We start from the raw sequence: 21,250 nt of genomic DNA, 5'->3' as shown, positions 1-21,250 counted from the left end.
GCCACCTCTTTGATCGACTGCTCTGCTGCCTGGTGTTTGGTGAGGGCCAGGTGATGGGACTACAGAAGGATGGGCTGTGTGTCCCTGGTGTTAATGTGGTGTCGGATCAGCCCCATGCATCTACAATCCTCATCCCTTCCTGCGAAGATGTCAAGGTGCTGGTCCAGGAGGTCTTTCAGCTGCCGCTGGTCCTGGTCCAAGCCTTCGCTGCTCCGCTGCCACAGCCCACGCACTGCCTGGACCGTCTCGCTGGAGGATGCCACAGTGGTGCTGCCAATGTCGTCGTGCTGTGCCAATGAAGTTCCTGATAACAGGGGCACGGTAAGCTGTGCTGGAGTAGCCCTGTTGTAGGTTTCAGCGTGATGCATTGCGTTGCTTTGGGGTGCCGCACTGTGACAGGTCGCTGTGAGACAGGTGGTCTGCTTGCTAGCCTTGCCCTGCCGGAGAGCTACGGCTGCAGCTCTAAGGTAGAGTGTTTGCCCCTGGCACTTTTACGCGGCCCCCTCGGTGGGACAGCTGGTCCAGACCAGCGGCAGCAGGAGTCCCGGATGTTGGCTTTTCCCCTCTGCCATGCACAGCCACCTCTTCCCTCCTATCACCGCACAGTCACTGGTGACCGTAGCTAGCTGGACCGCTGTCGTTATCCACCCAGGTGGGGATGGCTGGTCCGTGTTCGGGAGGACACCCAGGCGGATGATGATGATGGTTGATTCCGTGTTCACTAACGCACGGCATCAGATGCCCTCCACCACACAGTCCACGTTTAAGTCTTGTTCTTCACCCAAATGGCCCACCCAAGGAGGCAACCACTGAGGGATTCTGCTTAAGGTCTTGGGCGGTGCTTCCCTTACGGTGCTACTGCCTGGCATTTCCCACTGGCTGCCTCGCCCCACGGGTAGCAGAAATCATGCTGTGGCATTGTGGGTGGCTGGCCACTGGTTGGACCTGTCTCAAGGGCTCCTCCTTCTCAATTTCCTCCTCTGCCTTGGTGACACAGTCCCGGGAGGGGTGTACAGGGTGACGCTGGAACTCCTTGGAGGGCTAAAATTGCTTTTGCTCTCTCTACCTCTGCCAGCGATGACAGTGATGTCAGGGGAATATGGTGCCAAAGGGGCTCCAGCGTCAGCTCCTTTTCAAAGTTCTTCCTGAGTCGTGGGAGGAAAATGCTGAGCACAGTGGTGGAGATCTGCCACAAACGTCCCCAGGCTTTCTCCCACATGGTGCGGCCCACTGTCCAGCTTTTCCCTCATTATTTCCCCAATGGTGTCTTCTTGAAACACAGGGCCTTGTAGTCAAGCTGATCACCCAGCATTAGGTGAGAAGGGTCCGCAGGGCACCCCCCTTCAGCTCCAAGGCAAGGTGCAGCAGTGTTTCCCGGGAGGCCGGCTCCAACCATTGTGCCATGCAGCAAGTTTGACTTGCGCAGGTAAAGCTCCAGGCCATCAGTACCATTGTATCTGGGGAGCTTCACGGTGGACCTTGTGCCATTAATTGCTGGGGCCCTCTTTTCCTGGCGTTTATTGGTGGTGCCCGCCGCGCTGCCTGCGAAGGCTGAGGCCAGCTGTTGACCATGCCTGTGGAGCACCACAAAATGTTATTCAGTATAATGTGATCAATTTAGATAGATGTTTGATTGTGGCATAGAACATGGTGGGCTTTTTCTGTGAATCCGTCTCCCGATGCACTTTACCTGCAAGCCAGGGGTTCTGAAGTATTGATCCAGCTGCTATGTAGATCACACAACAACATGATAGCAATAATTACCTAATAATTTGCTTCACTCTCAAGAGCTGTTGAAACTATCCTGAGGGGTTGCACCATGGTCTGGTACTGCAATTTGAATGCCCAGGAATGTAAGCTGCAGAACAGTGACTCCAGTCAACACATCATGTCCCCACCATTACATGAAGCAACACTTCACTTGCGAGTCTGTTGGGGTTATTTACTGTATCCGGTGCTCTTGGTATGGCTTCCTCTACAGTGGTGAGACCCAATGTAGACTGGGGGACCATAAATACAAGAGATTCTGCAGATTCTGGAAATCAAGACTAACATACGCAAAATGTTGGAGGAACTCAGCAGGTCAGGCAGCATCTATGGATAGGAATAAACAGTCAACATTTTGGGATGAGACCTTTCATTAAGACTGAAAAGGAAGGAAGAAGCAGCCAGAGTAAGAAAATGGGGGTAGTGGAAGGAGTACACACTGATAGTAATAAGTGAAGCCAAGTTGGGGGAAGGTACAGTTCTGTGCCAAAGTGCACATGTATATAGCTAGGATGCCTTTGCACAGTTCAGTATTTGTCAACGTGGAGTGGACAGCTAGTTTGTAAATCTGGTGGGAGTAAAGGCTGTTGGGAATGGCAAGGGTGGAGTGCCGTGGGTGGGGTGTGGGCAAGTGGCAGTGAAGTGCCAGGAGCAGGAGGTGGTGTGGCTACAGACACACCCAGGCCTGAGTCATCAGGCAAGGTAATTTTATTCCAAATAATTGGTTTGTTGATCATTATAGAATGCCTCTCTGGTGCTTCCCATTCCCTCCCCTCTCCCTTCCCTTTTTTTCTCAACCATAATTCCCCTCTCCATGCCCCCTTCCCACTCTCAGTCCATAATAAAGACCCATATCAGAATCAGGTTTATCACCACTCACATTTGTCATGAAATCTGTTTTTTTTGTGCAGCAGTACAGTGCAATTCATAAAGTTGCTACAGTACTGTGCAGAAGTCTTAGGCACTCTAGCTATATATACTGTATGTGCCTAAGACTTTTGCACAATACTGTACATCAAGTGCACATCAGTCCCTGTCATTAGTATCTACATGAAGCATAGCATTCCCTCAAAAAGGTAACATCCATTGTCAAAGATCCCCACCATCTGGGCCATGCCATCTTTTCACAGCTACAGGAGGAGGTGTGGGAGGTACAGAAGCTTGAAGTTCTACACCACCATGTTCAAAAAGAACTATTGTTCTTCAACCATTCAGTTCTTGAACGAAGCTGCATACCTTTAATCACTACCTCAGTACAGCAGATTATGATTACTTTACACTAAATGGACTTTTTAACAAATGTAATGTATAAGTCATATATATGTATATACTGTATAAAGTTAAATTAAAAATAGTGCAAAAACTGAAATAATATAAAAACATGAGGTAGTGATCATGGGTTCAATGTCCATTTAGGAATTGGATGGCAGAGGGGAAGAAGCTGTTCCTGAATCGCTGACTGTGTGCTTTCACGCTTCTGTACCTCCTTCCTGATGGTAACAGTGAGAAGAGGGTATGTCCTGGGTGATGGGAGTCCTTAATAATGGACACTGCCTTTCTGAGGCATCACTCCTTGAAGATGTCTTGGATACTACAGAGGCTGGTACCCAAGATGGAGCTGACTATTTTAACAAATTAGCTTTTGATCCTGTGCAGTAGCACCCCCCCCCCCCACCCCATACCAGACAGTGATGCAGTCGGTCAGAATGCTCTCCACAGTACATCCGAGTGCTTTAGGTGATAAACCAGATCTCCTCAAACCCCCAATGAAATATAGCTGCTGTCTTGCCTTCTTCATGGCTGCATCAATATGTTAGGACTAGGTTAGATCCTCAGAGATCTTGACACCCAGGAACTTGAAATTGCTCACTCTCTCCACTTCTGATCCCTCTTTGAGGATCGGTTCATGTTCCCTCATCTTACCCTTTCTGAAGTCCACAATCAGCTCTTTATTCTTACTGATGTTGAATGCAATGTTATTGCTATGACACCACTCAGCTAGCTAGTATATCTCGCTCCTGTATACCCTCTCGTCTCCATCTGAGATCCTACCAACAATAGTTGTATCATCAGCAAATGGTATTTGAGCTATACCTAGCCACACAGTCATCGGTATAGAGGGAGTAGAGCAGTGGGCTAAGCACACATCCTTAAGGTGCATCAGTGTTAATCATCAGTGAGAAGGAGATATTATTACTAATCCACATATATTGTGGTCTTCTGATTTGGAAGTCGAGAATCGAATTGCAGGGGGAGGTACATAGGCCCAGGTTATGTAGCTTATTGATCCGGACTGTAGGAATGGTGGTGTTAAATGCTAAGCTATAGTCAATGAACAGCGTCCAGATATAGGTGTGGCCTCAGTTTAAATTCCCACATGGAAAATAAAGTGATTAAGACCTACAGCACAGAAGCAGACCTTTTGGTCCATTGTGTAGGTAGTAACCATTGGGCACCCACTTCCACTGAGCTCAGACTAAGGCCATCCTATTGCATGGCACCTGTGACAGTGCCACACACCAGAGCTTCTATGCTCAAAATCACAGTCAGACAAAACTGACACTGAGTGAGCAAAGGAAACACTGGCGAATCAATGGTCAGGTAAAAAGGTGGCTTTTGAGAAATACCTTGAAGGAGGGGAAGGCAGTACAGAGATTCAGGGAGGAACTTGGCAAGTAAATGGAGGAAGGGCAAGAGGCCAGAAATGAGGAACACGAACATCCCAGGGAGCTGTAGATAGGGGTTGCAGAGACAGGGAAAGTGAGGCCTTGGAGTGATGTGATGCACTAGAAACATCCACAATTTCTTTCTTCCTATAGATGCTGTGTGATCTGCTGAGTTCCTTCATCACATCATTTGTTGGATCAGGACATTACTGAGAAATGTGGCCAAACTATCTTCAAATGAAGAATGAGATCAACATTTGTGTGTGACTGTGGTCAGTTAGTATAACTGCTGGCCACCTCACCCGCATGTCCAAAATATATTAACCAGCTCAGAGTAGGCTCAAATATTGCAATATTCCAGTCCCACTCACTGACTCGAGAGTGGGCCTAAACATGCTTGAGTTTGGTTGTATCGAAGACATCATCCAAGGTTTAATTTCCCTTTGTTCAAAAGATGCTTAGGAGTTCTTGGGAACAAAGAAACCCACATTCCCAGATTGGAAGGAGGCACAAGTCTGTCCACACTGACTCTCAGAGGGTTTGGGCTTTCAATGAACGGCATAAGTTCCTGGAGTTCAAAATTCAGAGGGCAGCTGGGGTCATTGCAAAGTAAAACCAGTTTTGAATGTTCCTTTCAGGAACCTGAGCAAAATCATATGATGGGGGAAATAAGCTCTGGCACTCTGATAGTGCTGAGTTGTCAGGGCAATCTGCCTCCTCGTGCACTGCTGAGGGACAGATGTATTTAAAATATGCTCTAATATTTGCCAATTTTCTGCTTTCCCCACCTGTGGGTCCAGACGCTCAGTCTAGGGTATTGCTTCTGCATCCATACAAAGGGAATGGTGCACATTGTGCCTCCTTTTGTAGTACATTGCAACAGAGAGGAGACTGAGGGCCATCTTATGGAGATGTGAAAAACCTGTGAGGGGTATAAATAAGATAAATATGCCCTGTCTTTTTCCCAAGGTTGAGGAAACCAAAACTAGAGGTTTAAGGTGAGAAAGTACAGATTAAAGAGGGGCTCTTAAATAAGTGGTCCATATGTGGAATAAGTTGCCAGAAGCGGTGGTTGAGGCTGATAAAGTAACAACTTTTAAAAGACAGTTGGACAGGTACATTGATCGGAAATTGAGAACATTACGGAGCAAATGTGAGCAACTGGGACTGGCTTGGATGGGCATCTTGGTCGGTATAGACCAGTTGGACTGAAGGGCCCATCTCCCTGCTGTATGACTCTGTGACTCAGATTGGGGCACTCCAAATAGTTGTGCATGGTGCTATATAATTCCACGGACTTTCCTTTAAGATCAGCACAGCCTGAACCTGTGTCTTCCTTAGAATTACAACATCATACAGGATGGTAAATTAAATATTGAACCATTGTGGACCTCACTCTATTTTACAGTAAGTATTCCTTTAATTGATGTTATTCTTTGAATATGCTTGTTGACAATCTGTAAGGCACAGCTCTCATGATGGAGCAGAGCATACAGCCACCATCTGCACATCCATCTGGTACTGTTGGGTCACCAAAACAAAAACTACTTTCAACTGATCCTGAACAGAAGTCCTAATGTGATATAATCAGGAAGAGGCACATCTGTGCTCAGGTCATTACTGCTGAACCTTTCCCAATTCACAGATTACCTGGATCATGTGATGTTTGCCAGATGGGTGTCAGGTTTCATCCACTGACCTTCCTGCTTTAGACATCTCACTGTGCACTTCTGGTCACCACACTACACCTCGTCCACAGCTTGTGACTGCCCGACGCAAGTACAGCCAGTACATGATAATAAACTCCTGACTTTGACAGAGGGATGAAATAGCATTAAGGAGACTGGTGGGAGGAAATTGGCTTTTGCAGGGCCGTTGGCATCTTCTGCCAAGTGGGAACTCACTTTGCAGCAATATGTGAATGGCTGAGTTAAACACCTTGGGTTAACTACATGTTGGCTGATATTTTAATCTAAATTTATTGATGTCTGGCTGCATTCCCAACTTGCAAACTGTTTAGGTTATGTATAGTTCTAAGGAGCAGAACCCTGCCATCTCTTGGGCTGCAACTAAGATCACAAGATTATAAGTTATAGGAACAGACTTAGGCCATTCAGCCCACAGTGTCTGCTCTGTCATTCAATAATGGCTGATTTATTTTTTCTTTCAACTCTATTCCCCTGCCTTCTCCTCATAACCTTTGATGCCCTTACTAATCAAGGACCAAACAAACTCTGCTTTAAATATACCAAATGACTTGGCTTCCAAAGCTGTTTGTGTCAATGAATTCCACAGGTTCATCACTCTCTTGCCAAGAAGTTCTTCCTCATCTTTGTTCCAAAGGAACATCTTTGTATTCTGAGGTGCTACACTGTCCCACTTCTGGAAACATCCACTCCATCCAGGTCTTTCAAATTTTGATAGGTTTCAATGAGATACCTATTCATTCTTCTAAACTCCAGTGAGTACAGGTCAGAGCCATCAAGCGCTCCTCATCCATTAACCCTTTCATTCCTGGGATCATTCTCCTCTGGACCCTCAACAATGCCAGCACATCCTTTCTTTGATATGAGAAGATGTGATTAACTAAGTGGAATTACTTCTTAGGCAGGAATACAGTGCCTATAAAAAGTATTCTCCTCCCTTGGAAGTTTTCATGTTTTATTGTTTTTTCTGTTGATCAGTGTCAAAAAAGCCAAATTAAATCCACTGCGATTCAATGTTGTAAAACAATAAAACATGAAAACTTCCAAGTGGGGAGCGGGGGGGGGGGGTAGTGAATACTTTTTACAGGCACTGTATCATTACATTTTGTGTAACATTCTGATAGAGCCTGGATAAAACTATTTTCCTGGCCCATCTTGGGGACCTGGACTGGATGGTGTCCTTAATCACATGTGACTCAGAAAGGAGGCTAATATGCAGATGTTGAAGGAAGTGAGTCCTGTTAACACAACTCTTTTATTGAAAATGCAAGAGATGAATCAATAATTTAAACAGGGTATGTCAATATTAGCTTAATATTACTCTAACACACTCTTAACAGCTTAATTTTATTGGTTCTTTATTAGTCTCTGTGGTTGTGTGGAGAGAACAATTGAAATGAATTTTTTAAATATCCTGGAAATTTTACAGGGATCAAGAACAAAGGTCAATCTTTTGTCAAAAATGCTCCCAACTTCCTCTGGCTCAGATCCTGCCTCCTTCAGGCCTTGGATTTTTATCTACAATTTCTGAGTACAGGATGGTTTGTGTAAATGGATGCCAGAAGTACTTCAAGCTTTATAGTTGCCGAGAAACAAGCCTACTAATAAAGGTTGAGTTAGCAGTATCCGGTGATTCCTTCCCGGTACAACTCATTCAATGGTGAAACAACGTACATGGCATGAAAGTGCAGAACACACACACACACAAAATTCTGGAGAAACTCAGCAGGTCGGGCAGCATCTATGAAGAGGAATAGTTAACATTTTGGGTTGAGAGCTTCTATCAGCATGAGTTATAATGAAGGGTGTCAACTGAAACATCCACTATTTATCATTGACTGTTCCAACTAGGACTGTACGATGTTTCCCAAACAATAAACCTTGGGTCACAAAGACATCAAGGCCATACTGAACAGGAAGAAGTGGGCATTCAGAAATGGAGATAGGGAGGAGATGAGTCTGGTTCAGAGGGAACTGAGGGAGAAGATCCTCCTGTAGCAAGGACTGCTACAGGAAGAAACTGGAGAGGAAACTACAGCAGTCAACTCAAAGGACATGTGGAGTGGTATAAAAACAATCACAGGGCACAAAAAGACCAGAGACCAGGTGATTGAAGGAGACTGTGACAGAGACAACGAGTTAAATGGGTTTTTCAACAGGTTTGATGAGGAGGCTTCTGTTTACTCCTCTACAACCCATCCGCCCCCCCCCAGCTCCTCCCCTCTCACCCCTTGCCTCTGTTTCTCTCCAAGGACACTGGAGAGCCAGTGACCACAGACACATGGACTGTCACTGTCAGGTAAGGAGAGAGCTCAGCAGACCACCCAGGCAAGGCTGTGGGGCCGGATGCATCAGCTCAAGGGTACTCAAGGTGTGTGCTACCCAGCTGTGTGCAGTCTTTCAATAAATCTTTAATCTAACCCTAAGCCTGGAGAGGGTCCTTGTGCTGTGGAAAACATCCTGCCTCATTCCGGTACCCAAGAAGGCACACCCCACCATGCCCAGTGACTACAGACCAGCGGCACTGACCTCACGTTATGAAATCATTAGAAGGATTGGTCCTGATACACCTCCAGACCAATGTAACTCTATCACTGGACCCCCTCCAGTTTGCTTACCAACCACTTACTGGAGTTGAGGATGCCACTATCTTCCTGCTTCAACAGGCTTACACCCAGTTGGATGAGCCAGGTAGCTCTATGAGAATCATGTTCTTTGATTCTTTGATTTCTCCAGTGCTTTTAACACCATACGACCCGCTTTACTAGGGCGTATGCACAGGGATACCTCAGGGGATTGTCCTGTCCCCCTTCCTGTTCACCATCTGCACCTGGACTTCAAATACAACTTATATTCCTGCCACCTACAGAAGTTTTCAAACGATTCGGCAGTTATGGACTGTATCAGCCAGGGTCAAGAGGCCAAGTACAGAAGAGTGGTGGACAACTTTGTTGAGTGGTGTGGGCTGAATCACCTGCAGCTCAACATCACTAAGACAAAAGAGTTGGTGGTGGACTTCAGGAAGGTGAAAACATCCTACATTCCCATCTCCATCAACGGAATGGATGTGGAAGTTGTCCGGGATGACAAATACCTGGGAACTCACCTGCACAATAAACTGGACTGGACTAAAAATACGAGGCTTTGAACAAGAAGGGAAAGAGCCGACTGTATTTCCTGAAGAGGCTCCGGTCATTCAACGTCTGCAGTACTATGCTGCAGATTTGATACGACTCAGTGGTGGCCAGCATTCCATTCTACACTGTAGTCTGCTGGGCAGCAGGGTGAGAGCAGCTGACGCCAAGAAGATCGATAAGCTCCTCAGGAAAGCTGGTTCTGTTCTGGGGGGTAGAACTGGATCCCTGGTGGTTGTGTCTGAGAGGAGGATGCTGTAGAAGCTACGGAGCATTATGGACAATCCCTCTCACCCCCTCCATGACATACTGGACAAACAGAGGAGCACCTGTAGTAAGAGATTGATTCCATTGAGGTGCACCACTGCATACCACAGGAGATCCTTTCTCCCTGTGGCTATAGGACTCTACAACTCCTCCTCCTGAGTATATAAGTATATGGTTTCATTGCACGTTTGTATTTTGCACTATTACTTTTTAATGCACATTTTGTATTCTTTTTGTACCTCAATGCTTACAATTTGTATTTCAAAGTATCTATTTCTGACAGAGCAACCTTGCAACAATAATTTCCTTTGGGATAAATAAAGTTTTATCTCATCTTATCCCTCTCTACAGATGCTGCCTGACCTACTGAGTTCCTCCAGCATTTTGTATATCTTCAATGCCACCGCGGACCCTCACTGCTCAGATGGAAATAATGTCAACAGGATTGTATTTAATAAACCTGAGTTTGATTCCCTTCCTTGATGCTGAAGACGGGGCCAGTGAGGTCCAGGGTTACCACTATGTGGCAGCTGACAAATTGTCTGTCATACCTCAGCGTAATGACATTGATGAAGATGAAGCCACTTACCTTGTTTCAAAGTTCAAAGTAAATTTATTGTCAAATTATGTATATCTCACTATATACAACTTTGAGAATTGTTTTCTTGCAGGTATTTATGAAAAACTAAAAATAACGAAGACTGATTAGCCCAGGCCTAAATCACTGGGGAAGAAGAGCCCACTTACCTTCTTTTTCGGAGGAGATAGAGGTATCGAGAAGGCAAATAAAGGCAAGGCCAAGTTGACGAAGCCATTCCTGTAGGCAGTTTTTGGCCTCTGACCCTGCACCACCTTGTAGAGCTCCAAGCACACCAGGCCAGCCACAGCAGCTGTGGTGGTGGCGATTGCAGGGATGATCCGTCCAGCAATCAGTTTGCTCTGCAAGACAAAATGATTAAACAAAGGCTGAAGGAATTGACTTTTCGTACACACAAAGATACACACAACCTCATACTTAAGTTCTACTTTTGCCTCAGAGTCTTAAAGTTGCAGGTTCAATTCCCTCCGCAAAATCCCTGAGCTAAAAGATGAGAGGAACTGTGCAAAGTCACAAAACTGAAGTCTTTGGAATTTGGAACAGGAGTTGGACTTGGTTTATTATTGTCACATGCACGTGGTAGAATGATTGCTTGTCTTGCCTACCGTTCTTACAGATCAAATCATTACACAATGCATTGAGATAGAACAATGTAGAAGAAAGTGTAAAAGAATCAGAGGAAGTGCAGTGCTGTTCTTGAGACTGGTGGTACGTTCTTTCATTGAACAGCAATTTAAAAAAATTCTACTATCTTTATATGGCTTCTTTCACATTTCTTTCTGAATACCTCAAATTACTTTATAAGTCAATGAAAGCAATGAAGCAGACACTATATAACCCTTGGAAGCAGATACAAAAGTATTGCTTAAGGGATCATTAGACAGATACAGGAATATGCAGGGAATGCAGGGATAGGATCATGTGCAGGCAGAAGAGATTTAGTTTAACTTGGCATAGAATCATGGACTGAGGGTCTGTTCTAATGTCGTACTATTCTTTGTTCTATGCTTAATGAAACCCTTTCGAGCATGCTGTAGGATATGGAGCAGCCAATTAACATGCAGCAAGTAGCCACACACACACCACACCAACTATCTGCTGAAAGAACTCAGTGGATCAAGAGGCATCAGATCAGTCACTACTCGATCCGCTAAGTTCCATCAGCAGATTGTTTGTTACTTTTTGCATTCTCTTACACCATAAGACCATAAGACATAGAAGCAGAATAAGGCCATTCACCCATCAAGTAAGCTGCATCATTTCATCATGGCTGATTTATTTTCCCTCTCGACCCCATTCTTCTCCTTTCTCCCCATAACATTTGATACCCTGACTAATCAAGAACCTATCAACCTCTGTTTTAAGTATACTCAATGACTTGGCCTCCACAGTCACCTGTGGCAATTCACTCCACAGATTCACCACCCTCTGGCTAAATATTCCTCCTCATCTCTGGAGGAGATCTCTGTTCTTAAGAGATGTCCTTCCATTGAAGCTGTGCCCTCTGGCCCGAGACTTCCCCATTATAGAAAACGCCGTTTTCCAATTTCACCCCATCTAGGTCTTTCAAGTTTCAATAGGTTTCAATGAGATCCCCACTCATTCTTCTAAACTCCAGTGAGTACATTCCCAGAGCCATCAAATGCTTCTCATATATTAACCCTTTAATTTTTGGTACAATTCTCGTGAACCCCCTCTGAAACCTCTTGTGTTCTATACATAACAGTTTGATATTTGAGTGGGTTAAGTGACTTTGAGTGAGGCATAAATATCAGATGAGACAGCAGGAAGAACTTTCATTTTCCCTGAAATAGTCGCATGTAATCTATTACACACTCAAAAAGCAGGTTTAATATAGCATATGAAACAACAACATCTGGAGCTGGTAAATAATAAATATGAAGATACATATTCAATAAGAGCTTCTCAGCTCTTCCTGCATCTTTATCAATTAATTAGATAGTGGCTGATCTGACTGGAACATTCAAATTCCTGCCTATAGCCCAACTTCCCCTAGTAAATATTAATCCCCATGGTTATCAAGAATCTAATTAGTGCCTTAAGATTATTCAGACTGTGCTCTCTTTACACTTGGAGGAAGAGTAAAGTCTCCAAGAGCTTCTCAGGATCCTCTGAGAGAAAAACAAAATCACTACATCTCTGCTTTAATGGGCTGAAATATTATTTTATTGTTATTCTAAATTCTACCATAGGACCATAAGACATAGGAGCAGAATTAGGCCATCTGGCCCATCAAGTCTGCTCTGCTATTCAATCATGGCTGATCCTTTTTTTTCCCCTCCTTAACTCCAGTTCCCGGCCTCTCCCCGTAACCTTTGATGCCATGTCCTATTGAGAACCTATCAATTGTTGCCTTAAATACACTCAATGACCTGGCTTCCACTGCTGCATGTGGCAACAAATTGCATAAATTCACTACCCTTTGGCTAAAGAAATTCTTCTGCATCTCTGTTTTGAAAGGGTGCCCCTCTTGTTCTAGCCTCTCCTGTCATGGGAAGCATCCTTTCTACATCTACTCTGTCTAGCCCTTTCAACATTTGAAAGGTTTCAATGAGATCCCCCCTTATCCTTCTGAATTCCAGCGATTACAGACCCAGAGCTATCAAACATTCCTCAATAGATAACCCTTTCATTCCTGGAATCATCCTTGTGAACCTCCTCTGAACCATCTCCAGAGAGAAACCCTCTACCATGAAAGTGTGACAGTGGTTATACCTCATTAGGAGTCTGAGGAGAACTGCTATATACCAAATTTCTACAGGTGTACTGTGGGGAGCATTTTAAGTGGCTGCATCACCCTCTGGTATGGGACACTTCTCCCCATCCACCATCAGATTTCTGGATGGACAATGAACCTATGAACTCTTCCTCACTATCCCTCTTTTGTACTAGTCATTTATTTACTCCTAATTTTTTTTGTCTTGCTCTGTACTGCTGCCACAAAGCAAGACATTTTTGAGATATGGCAGTGTTAATAAACCTGATTCTGATTCCCAATGATTCAGAAACAGTATTTTCCCCTTCAGATTTCTGAATAGTCCATCAGCCCATGAACACTACTTCATTATTCTTTTTTTTGTTCCACTATATACTTAATCTTGTAACTTATTATAATTTTATATCTTTCAGTAGTCTTGGTGCAATCCAACTAATTTTATACCCTATGTCATAGACGGTAAATCTGATTCTGATTCAGATGGTAACCCATGGATATCTAATGTAAAATGGTGTCACTCATTTGACCCCATGTCCTTATCTCAATGGCAACATGTAAAAGAAGCGAGACAGAGACAGAGAGGAAGATACACACACATCAAAGGAAGGAGGTGGAAATAATTAGAAATCAAAAGGCAGGCAGAGACAGTGATGGCAGTAGACAGACCTATTTATTTCTGTTAATGAGGAACCCTTTGGGAAATCAACTGCTAATTTACTAAGACTTGCAAATAGAGAAATCCAATTATTGTTAATGCTTTGAAAGCAAAAGAGTGTGCAGCAGGAACTGCATCTCTATCTTTGCAGTAAATTAAGGCTTATAATTTTGGCAGCAGATGAGGCAATGAGAGAATTAGGTGCTGTTGTGGCACAGAAGATTTAAACCTGTGTTTCACCCAGGTTAGTAATCATAGGCGGGGCTGTCTGCCTTAGCCAGGTCAGCTTCCACCAGTGTTAGTTTCTGGGTGACATCATCTAAATATATGCAGGCTCTACACTGAATCAGGTGGGGAAAAGATTATTGGCACTGGCTTGATCTGGATAAGGTGTCAGGCTGAAATTGGTTGTCATCTTTCACATTCTTTACTGCATCCCACCGTAACCAACACAACTCTCTCCAACTCACAGGCTCCTGAACCAGCATGGATAACTTCACTCACCATAATTCTGAAAATGACTCCACAAACGACAGACTCACTATCAAGAACTCGCATTCTCTGCCATATTTATCTGTTTATTTTTAAATCTGCACAATTTGTCTTGTTTTGCACATGGATGTCAGTCTCTGTTTATGTATACTTTTCATAAATTCTAGAGTATTTCTTCATCCTCCTGTAAATATCTGCAAGGAAGTGAGGCTCATGGTAGTATTTGGTGACATATACATACCACTATGATACACTTACCTATTTATTTATGTTTAGAAATACAGTGTGAACAGGCCTTTCCAGCCCAACAAGCTGCACTGACCAGTAACCCTCATATTTAACAGTAGCTCAGGGTTGCGACTTTTTTGATGCCATGGACCCCTATCGTTAACTGAGGGGTTCATAGACCCTAGGCTGAGAACCTCTTTGACAGGATGATTTACTATGATCCATTAACTGGTAAGCCATTAGACTGTGGGAGGAAATCAAAGCACTCACAGGAAACCATGTAGTTACAGGGAGAATGTACAAACTTTTTACAGATGGCACCGGAATTGAACTCCAAAGTCCAATGCCCCAAACTGTAATAGTGCTGCACTAACCGCTATGTCACCATGGCGCCCAAATTTACTTTGACTTAGCTTGACTTTGATTTTGAAGAACTTATATTTATACAGTGACATTCTCTCAGGGCACCCCAAAGGAATAATGAAGAACTTCTGAAACACTGCAATGCAGGATAAGTTGCAGAAAATTAGTGCTTAGAAACTTCTATGGATAGCAAAATGATTAAACCATTTGTCCATGTAAGTTAAGGGATAAATTTGTCCAGGGAAAGTTCCTGTGCACCAGTGTTCCAGGTCCCCACCATGGTTTCTGTTCAATGTTTCAATGAATGTTAGAGAATTAGCTGGGAAATTCTGTGGAGTTTCATTAATACTCAGTTCAGGATTGAACAGAAGCTGGCTGAAGCAGGTACATTAACAACATTTAAAAGGCACTTGGGACAGGTCCATGGTTAGGAAAGTTTAGGGGGATATGGGAGAAATTCAGGCAAATGGAACTTATTTAAATGGGAGTCTTGGTTGGTAAGGACTGATGGGCTTGTTTCCCTGCTGCATGATAAAGACCCTAAGTCATTATAAAATAACAAGCCTAAAACTCTGACACTCTAATACTCTGATCACCTGAGCTGATCTGTTTTCCAAAGATCCCCTTTCTAGAACATTACAGTTCAGTACAGGCCTTTCACCCCAGGAAGCTGTGGCAACCTTTTAATCCACTCTGAGATAAATCCAATCCTTTCCTCCTACATAGCCCTCCATTTTTTCAATCATCCTTGTGCCTATCTAGGATGTTCCTTTAATGTCCCGAACGATTCTGCCTCTTAGACCACCCCTAGCAGGGTGTTTAATGCACCCATGACTCTCTCCATAAAGATCATCACCAAAGGCTCAACAATCTCTTCTTGCGCATCCTGTAGCAACCTGGTGTATATCCTGTCAGGCCATCGGGACTTATCTATCCTTATCTTTTTCAGAAGTTCCAACATATCCCCTTTCTTAACATTGACATGCTCTAGTCTATCAGCGTATATTACACTGAACTGACACACGTTAATGTCCATCTCACTGGTTCACAATCGCCAAGCTCTGTCTCACTGGTTCATAAATGTCAACGTCCATCTCACTGGTTCAGAAACGTGGATGTCTGTCTCATTGGTTCACAGACGTCAATCTCCGTCTCACTGGTTCACAGGCGTCAATCTCCGTCTTACTGGTTCACAAACGTCAATCTCTGTCTCAATAGTTTGCAAATGTCAATCTCCGTCTCACTGGTTCGGAAACGTCAATCTCCGTCTCACTGGTTGACAAGACGTCAATCTCCATCTCACTAGTTCGGAAACGTCAATCTCTGTCTCACTGGTTCAGAAACGTCAATCTCCATCTCACTGGTTCAGAAACTTCAATCTCTGTGTCACTGGTCCACAGGCGTCAATCTCCATCTCACTGGTTCAGAAACGTCAATCTCTGTGTCACTGGTCCACAGGCGTCAATCTCCGTCTCACTGGTTCGGAAATGTGAATCTCCGTGTCACTGGTTCAGAAATGTCAGTCTCCGTCTCACTGGTTCACAAACGTTGAGGTCGATTTTCATACTTTCTGTTCAGGTCAAGAAACTGCAGGATAAATCTGATGGAGAGATGGTAATTTATATCAGACTGTAGTTGCAGGTCATGTTCTGCTATTACCCAGAAACAATTATACCATCAAGCAATGTTTGTGAGTCATCAAATGTTTGAATACTGCTGTGTGCCTGTTTGAATTTTCACTGGAAATAGATAGAGGATGAATGTGGAAATGGGGTGAGGGGAGTGACAGTTCTGTGGGAAGAGGAAATAAACTGGGTTTGCTTTCCTTTGACTAAAGAAAGTGACCGAAAGCAATGAAGGATCTGATTTAGGACCATCTGAATCCATTGAGTGAAATCCTGGTAAAGACAGATTGAAAATAATTAGAAAATAAAGTGAAAAGAATTTGCTTATGCAACCTGCTACAATTGTGCTGGCTGAAATGGTGGTGGGAGGAGATTTAATGGTAACTTTCATAAGGAATTAATGTATGCTTGAAAGGAGGTAATTTTCAGGGCAGGGAGTAGAACTAACTTGTTTCAAAGTATTGGCACAGGGACTAAGCTGATTAGTATCTGTGCATTATGATTCTGTGATTAAAGAAAACAATGTTTTCAGGAGTGAAAATGAATGTAGGATCTATGGTGCCAGCTTATGCAATAAGCTGTTCTTTGGGATGATGGGATAATTGGATGGTGCTCTGATAGGTTCAGTATAGTATGTTGGAAGAGCAGATCGAAGGGTCTTTGCTGTGCATTTCCTCTCTGTTTTAGTTGAACAGTGCAGGCTTGATGTTCACAACAGGCCCATGGGTGCTGTCCTATAGCGTATCATTGGAATTAGGTCCAAGAACCAAAGGATTACTGTTTCTGTTGGATAACTGAGATGATTCTCCACTGCTGATATTCCCACTGGAACACAAGGGCATAGAAACCTTTAATTCCACCTTGCAGCTGGGATTTCTCCTTGGTGATGCCTGGAAAGCTCGTATCTGTGTTGCACCATTCCATAGCACAGCATCACAGATATGCTAGCAAACTGTGCCATCGCACTGACAGTCCAATTTGCTGCATTTTACTTTGTCCTCCTGGCTGCCTCTCCGTCAGACCTTTGTGATGTTGACCTGTGAGGACTGTGCATTCAAACCGAGAGAGGTGAGTGCTTCTCTGTGTATAACTACAGCTCTCAGAAGCAGCGAACATCTCAGGTCAGCACTCAGTGGCCATTTTATACAGTACCACTCATTAATGCAAACATTTAATCAGCAAATCCTGTAGCAGCAACTCATTGCATAAAAACATGCAGACATGGTCAACAGGTTTATTTGTAGTTTAGACCAAACATCAAAATGGGGAGGAAATGTGATCTAAGTGACTTTGACCATGGAATAATTATTGGTGCCAGATGGGGTGGTTTGAACATCTCAGAAACAGCTGATCTCCTGGGATTTTCTTGTGCAACAGTCTCCAGAGTTTACAGAGAATGGTGCGTAAAACAAAACAAAAAAATCCAGTGAGTGGCAGTTCTGTGAGTGAAAGCACCCTGTTAATGAGAAAGGTCAGAGAAGAACGGCCAGACTGGTTCAAGCTGACAGGAAGGCACCATTAACTCAAATGACAACAGAGTGCAGCAGTGGTGTGCAGAAGAGCATCTCTGAACACAGAACACATCGAACCTTGAAAAGGTTGGATACAGCAGCAGAAACCATGAAGCAGTACCTCCTGTACCTAATAAAGCGGCCACTGAGTGTATGTGCAATGGGGTTGTGAATCAATAGCTGTACAAAAAAACCGCAAAAAGATAATGAAACCAAATGGCGCTGATTTATGGTGATCAGCAACAAAACAAGAGGAAAATAAATTAACACCTCAGTTGTTCGGGATGAAGAACACTTGCTGAACAGGGTAGGCAAGTGGACTCAATGGTAACATAAAAGAAAGAATTAATGGAGTACTCATTGGGAATCAAATTTATAGAACTACAGGCAAAGACCAAGACACCGGGACTAATTGGTTACTTCTTTCAAAGAGCTAGCATCGGGATAATGGGATGAGCAGCCTCTTCCTGTCCCGTGTCTTTCAATGATTTTGTACAAACAGTAATTTTGAAAGAGCTCTGTCATCAAAGTGCTTATATTTCTCCTGTGACTCAGGAGCACCTCAAGTGCAAGGCTCACTCAGTTATGGAGCATAGAACAGATATTTAATTTGATGAATTAGTTTGTCTGCAAAGGAACATTAACAGCCGAGGAGAGTCTGGATCCCTGCTTGAACTTTATCCTGTTACTATAAGCAGAGTGATTCAACCCAGCTGTAGTTTAGGGGCCAGTTAGCAGACAAGGGAAAGTAACCTTTCCCAGGATTCATGGTTACTGTATGTCTGCCCACTTCCTTTTCCCATCAAACCTCATTAATATTATTAGGCTGATGGGGTGCAGGGCCCCTCCGTCTTCTTAGCTTTATTTGGTTTATGCCAGAGGATAAGATAATGTCTGAATGTCTGGGAAAGAAGGTGGTTCAATATTAATACCAGATTTTAACCATTTCTCCCATCAAGTGCCATTGTCATCTTCTGCAAATAAATCAAGAATCGCAAGTTCAACTAACCAAACAGATGTCCAATTGGTGGCAAGCTCCCACCCCACTCGGCTAGTTGTGTAACTCCCTCCCCTGTGTCTCACTCCCTTGTCTTTGTTCCCGGCGTGAGGCACAACATATGGTTGAGCAATGATAAGACCTCATCCCAATGTCTCACCCAGCTGGGAGTCATTTAATCGTTCCTTCCCATGAGAAGAGTTGTACTAACACAAAAGAATCATTACAGAAAGTCAACTAAATAAAGAGTTCAGGTGAAGATGCAAGATGTGAAACAGATCGAGTTTGGCGGCAAAGCGCAAGGATTGAGTTGTACAACAATATCTTGCATTTACATCAGAACATAGAACAGTATAGCACAGTACAGGCCCTTCAGCCCATGATGTTGTGCCGTCTTTTTAACCCTGACTAAGACCAATCTAACCCTTACCTCCCACACAAATCACCATTTATCTATCATCCATATGACTATCTAAGTTTCTTAAATGTTTATAATGTATCTGCCTCTACCACTTTCCCTGGAAGGGTGCTCCACAATCCACCTACTTCTGACACCCCACCCCCATACTTTCTCTCTGGTCCTAGACTCACCTACTATAGGAAACATCCTCTCCATATCCACTCTGTCTAGGTCTTTTAATATTCAATGGGTTTCAATTAGATCCCCCCTAATTCTTCTAAACTCCAGCAAGTAAAGTCCCAGAGTAAACAAATGCTCCTCATATGTTCATTCCTCTCATTCCTCTCGAAATGAATACTAACATTGCATTTTCTTACCACCGACTCTACCTGCAAATTAACCTTTGGAGAATCTTGCACGAATTTCTTTGCAGCTCCGATTCTTGGAATTTTCTCTCCATTTAGAAAATAGTGCATGCCTTTACTCCTTCTACCAAAGTGCACAACCACAGCAACACATATAAAATGCAGGAGGAACTCAGCAGGTCAGGCAGCATCTATGGAAATGAATAAGCAGTCAACATTTCGGGCGGAGACCCTTCAACAGGACTGAGAAGGAAGGTGGAAGATGCCAGAATAAAAAAGTGGGGGGAGGGAAAGGAGGCTAGGTGAAGCCAATTGGGTGGAAAAGGTCAAGGGCTGAAGAAAATAGGAGAAAGGGAAGGAGAACAGGACCCAGTGGGGAGTAATAGGCAGGGTGAAAAGAAGTAAAGGGTCAGAGTGGTGAATAGAAGTTGACACATTTGACATGTTTTTCCTAGCTAAGAAAAGGTAAGGATGAATTTTACAACTTCCTCAACTGCCCAGAATTTAAAATAATTTGTAATTGCATTTTCCAACGGATTTGTGAAAATGGCCTGGTTTGGGTCAGCAGTCAAAACCAAGTGTCTTGTTCACACAGAAGTCATGCAGTGCCTGGAACACGATCTCAGACTCCACATGGATGGGAAGGAGAAAGCCAGTTTTCTGTGGGTCATATTGAAACAGAAGGAGAGTGACTAAGCAAGGAAGTGGGGAAGGCTATACCTTATATGTGATATTGCTAAACTGAAAAAGAGTTGCCAATTAATTATTAGTTTTAGTTACAATTACCCCACCCTTATCAAGATATGTATATATACTCAGTTGTACAGGAGTAGAACCTAGAGCAACTCTGCTGCTGTAGTCCATTCAATTCAAAGTTCCATGTATTGTGTCACAAACACCAGAGAATCTACAAATGCTGGAAATCAAGGTAACACACACAAAATGCTGGAAGAACTCATCAGGCCAAGCAGCATCTATGGAAAAGAGTGAACAGTCAACATTTTGGGCTGAGACCTTTCATCAGGTCCCAGTGATGGGTCTTGGTTTAGAAATGCTCTTCTGCACATCACTGTTGTGGTTATTTGAGTTACTGTTGCCTTCCTGTCAGCTTGAACCAGTCTGGCCATTCTCCTCACCTCTCTTATTAACATGGCGTTTTCACCCACAGAACTGCCACTCACTGAATGTTTTTTGCTTTTTGCACCATTCTCTGTAAACTCTAGAGACTGTTGTGCATGAAAATCCCAGACGATCTGCAGTTTCTGAGATACTCAAGTCGCCTCATCCTGCACCAACAACATGGTCAAAGTCACTTAGATCACATTTCTTCCCCACTCTGATGTTTGGTCGGAACAACAACTGAACCTTTTGACTATGTCTGTATGTTTTTATGCACTGTGTTGCTGCCACATGATTGGCTGATTAGATATTTGCATTAACAAGCCGGTGTACAGGTATACCTAGTCAAGTGGCCTCTGAATGTAGTTGGTGGGTAGTTATGCAATTGTGGAATGTTAAGGGATGAACACGGGCAACTGAGACTAGCAGGAAGGACACTATGGCTGGAATGGATCAGTTGGGCTGAAGGGCTTGTTTCCACGCTGGCTTACTATGTGATTCTGTTACACATCAACAGGCCAGTGGCCCAGTCCTTTGCGAGAGCAATTCAAAATTAGGTCCCATGGACATGTATGTTTCCCTATTTTCTCTTAAATGGAGCAGTTGCGCAAATCTCAGTT

General features: G+C 43.7%; 1 protein-coding gene across 2 annotated transcripts in view; it reads right to left on the bottom strand.

Annotated features, from left to right (window-relative positions):
• Positions 1-21,250, bottom strand: part of LOC134356685 (ubiquitin-like modifier-activating enzyme 1) — a 470,199-nt gene that overhangs the window by 129,689 nt on the left and 319,260 nt on the right. For both annotated transcript variants that reach the window (XM_063067717.1, XM_063067718.1), the window contains exon 22: positions 10,288-10,479. In XM_063067717.1, the coding sequence (XP_062923787.1) occupies positions 10,288-10,479 (192 nt within the window). The remainder of the gene's footprint in view (positions 1-10,287; positions 10,480-21,250) is intronic.

Source organism: Mobula hypostoma, chromosome 15 (assembly GCF_963921235.1).
Source record: "Mobula hypostoma chromosome 15, sMobHyp1.1, whole genome shotgun sequence".
In the NCBI taxonomy this organism is placed as follows: Eukaryota; Metazoa; Chordata; class Chondrichthyes; order Myliobatiformes; family Myliobatidae; genus Mobula; species Mobula hypostoma.
This window is presented reverse-complemented; position numbering and strand designations above follow the sequence as displayed.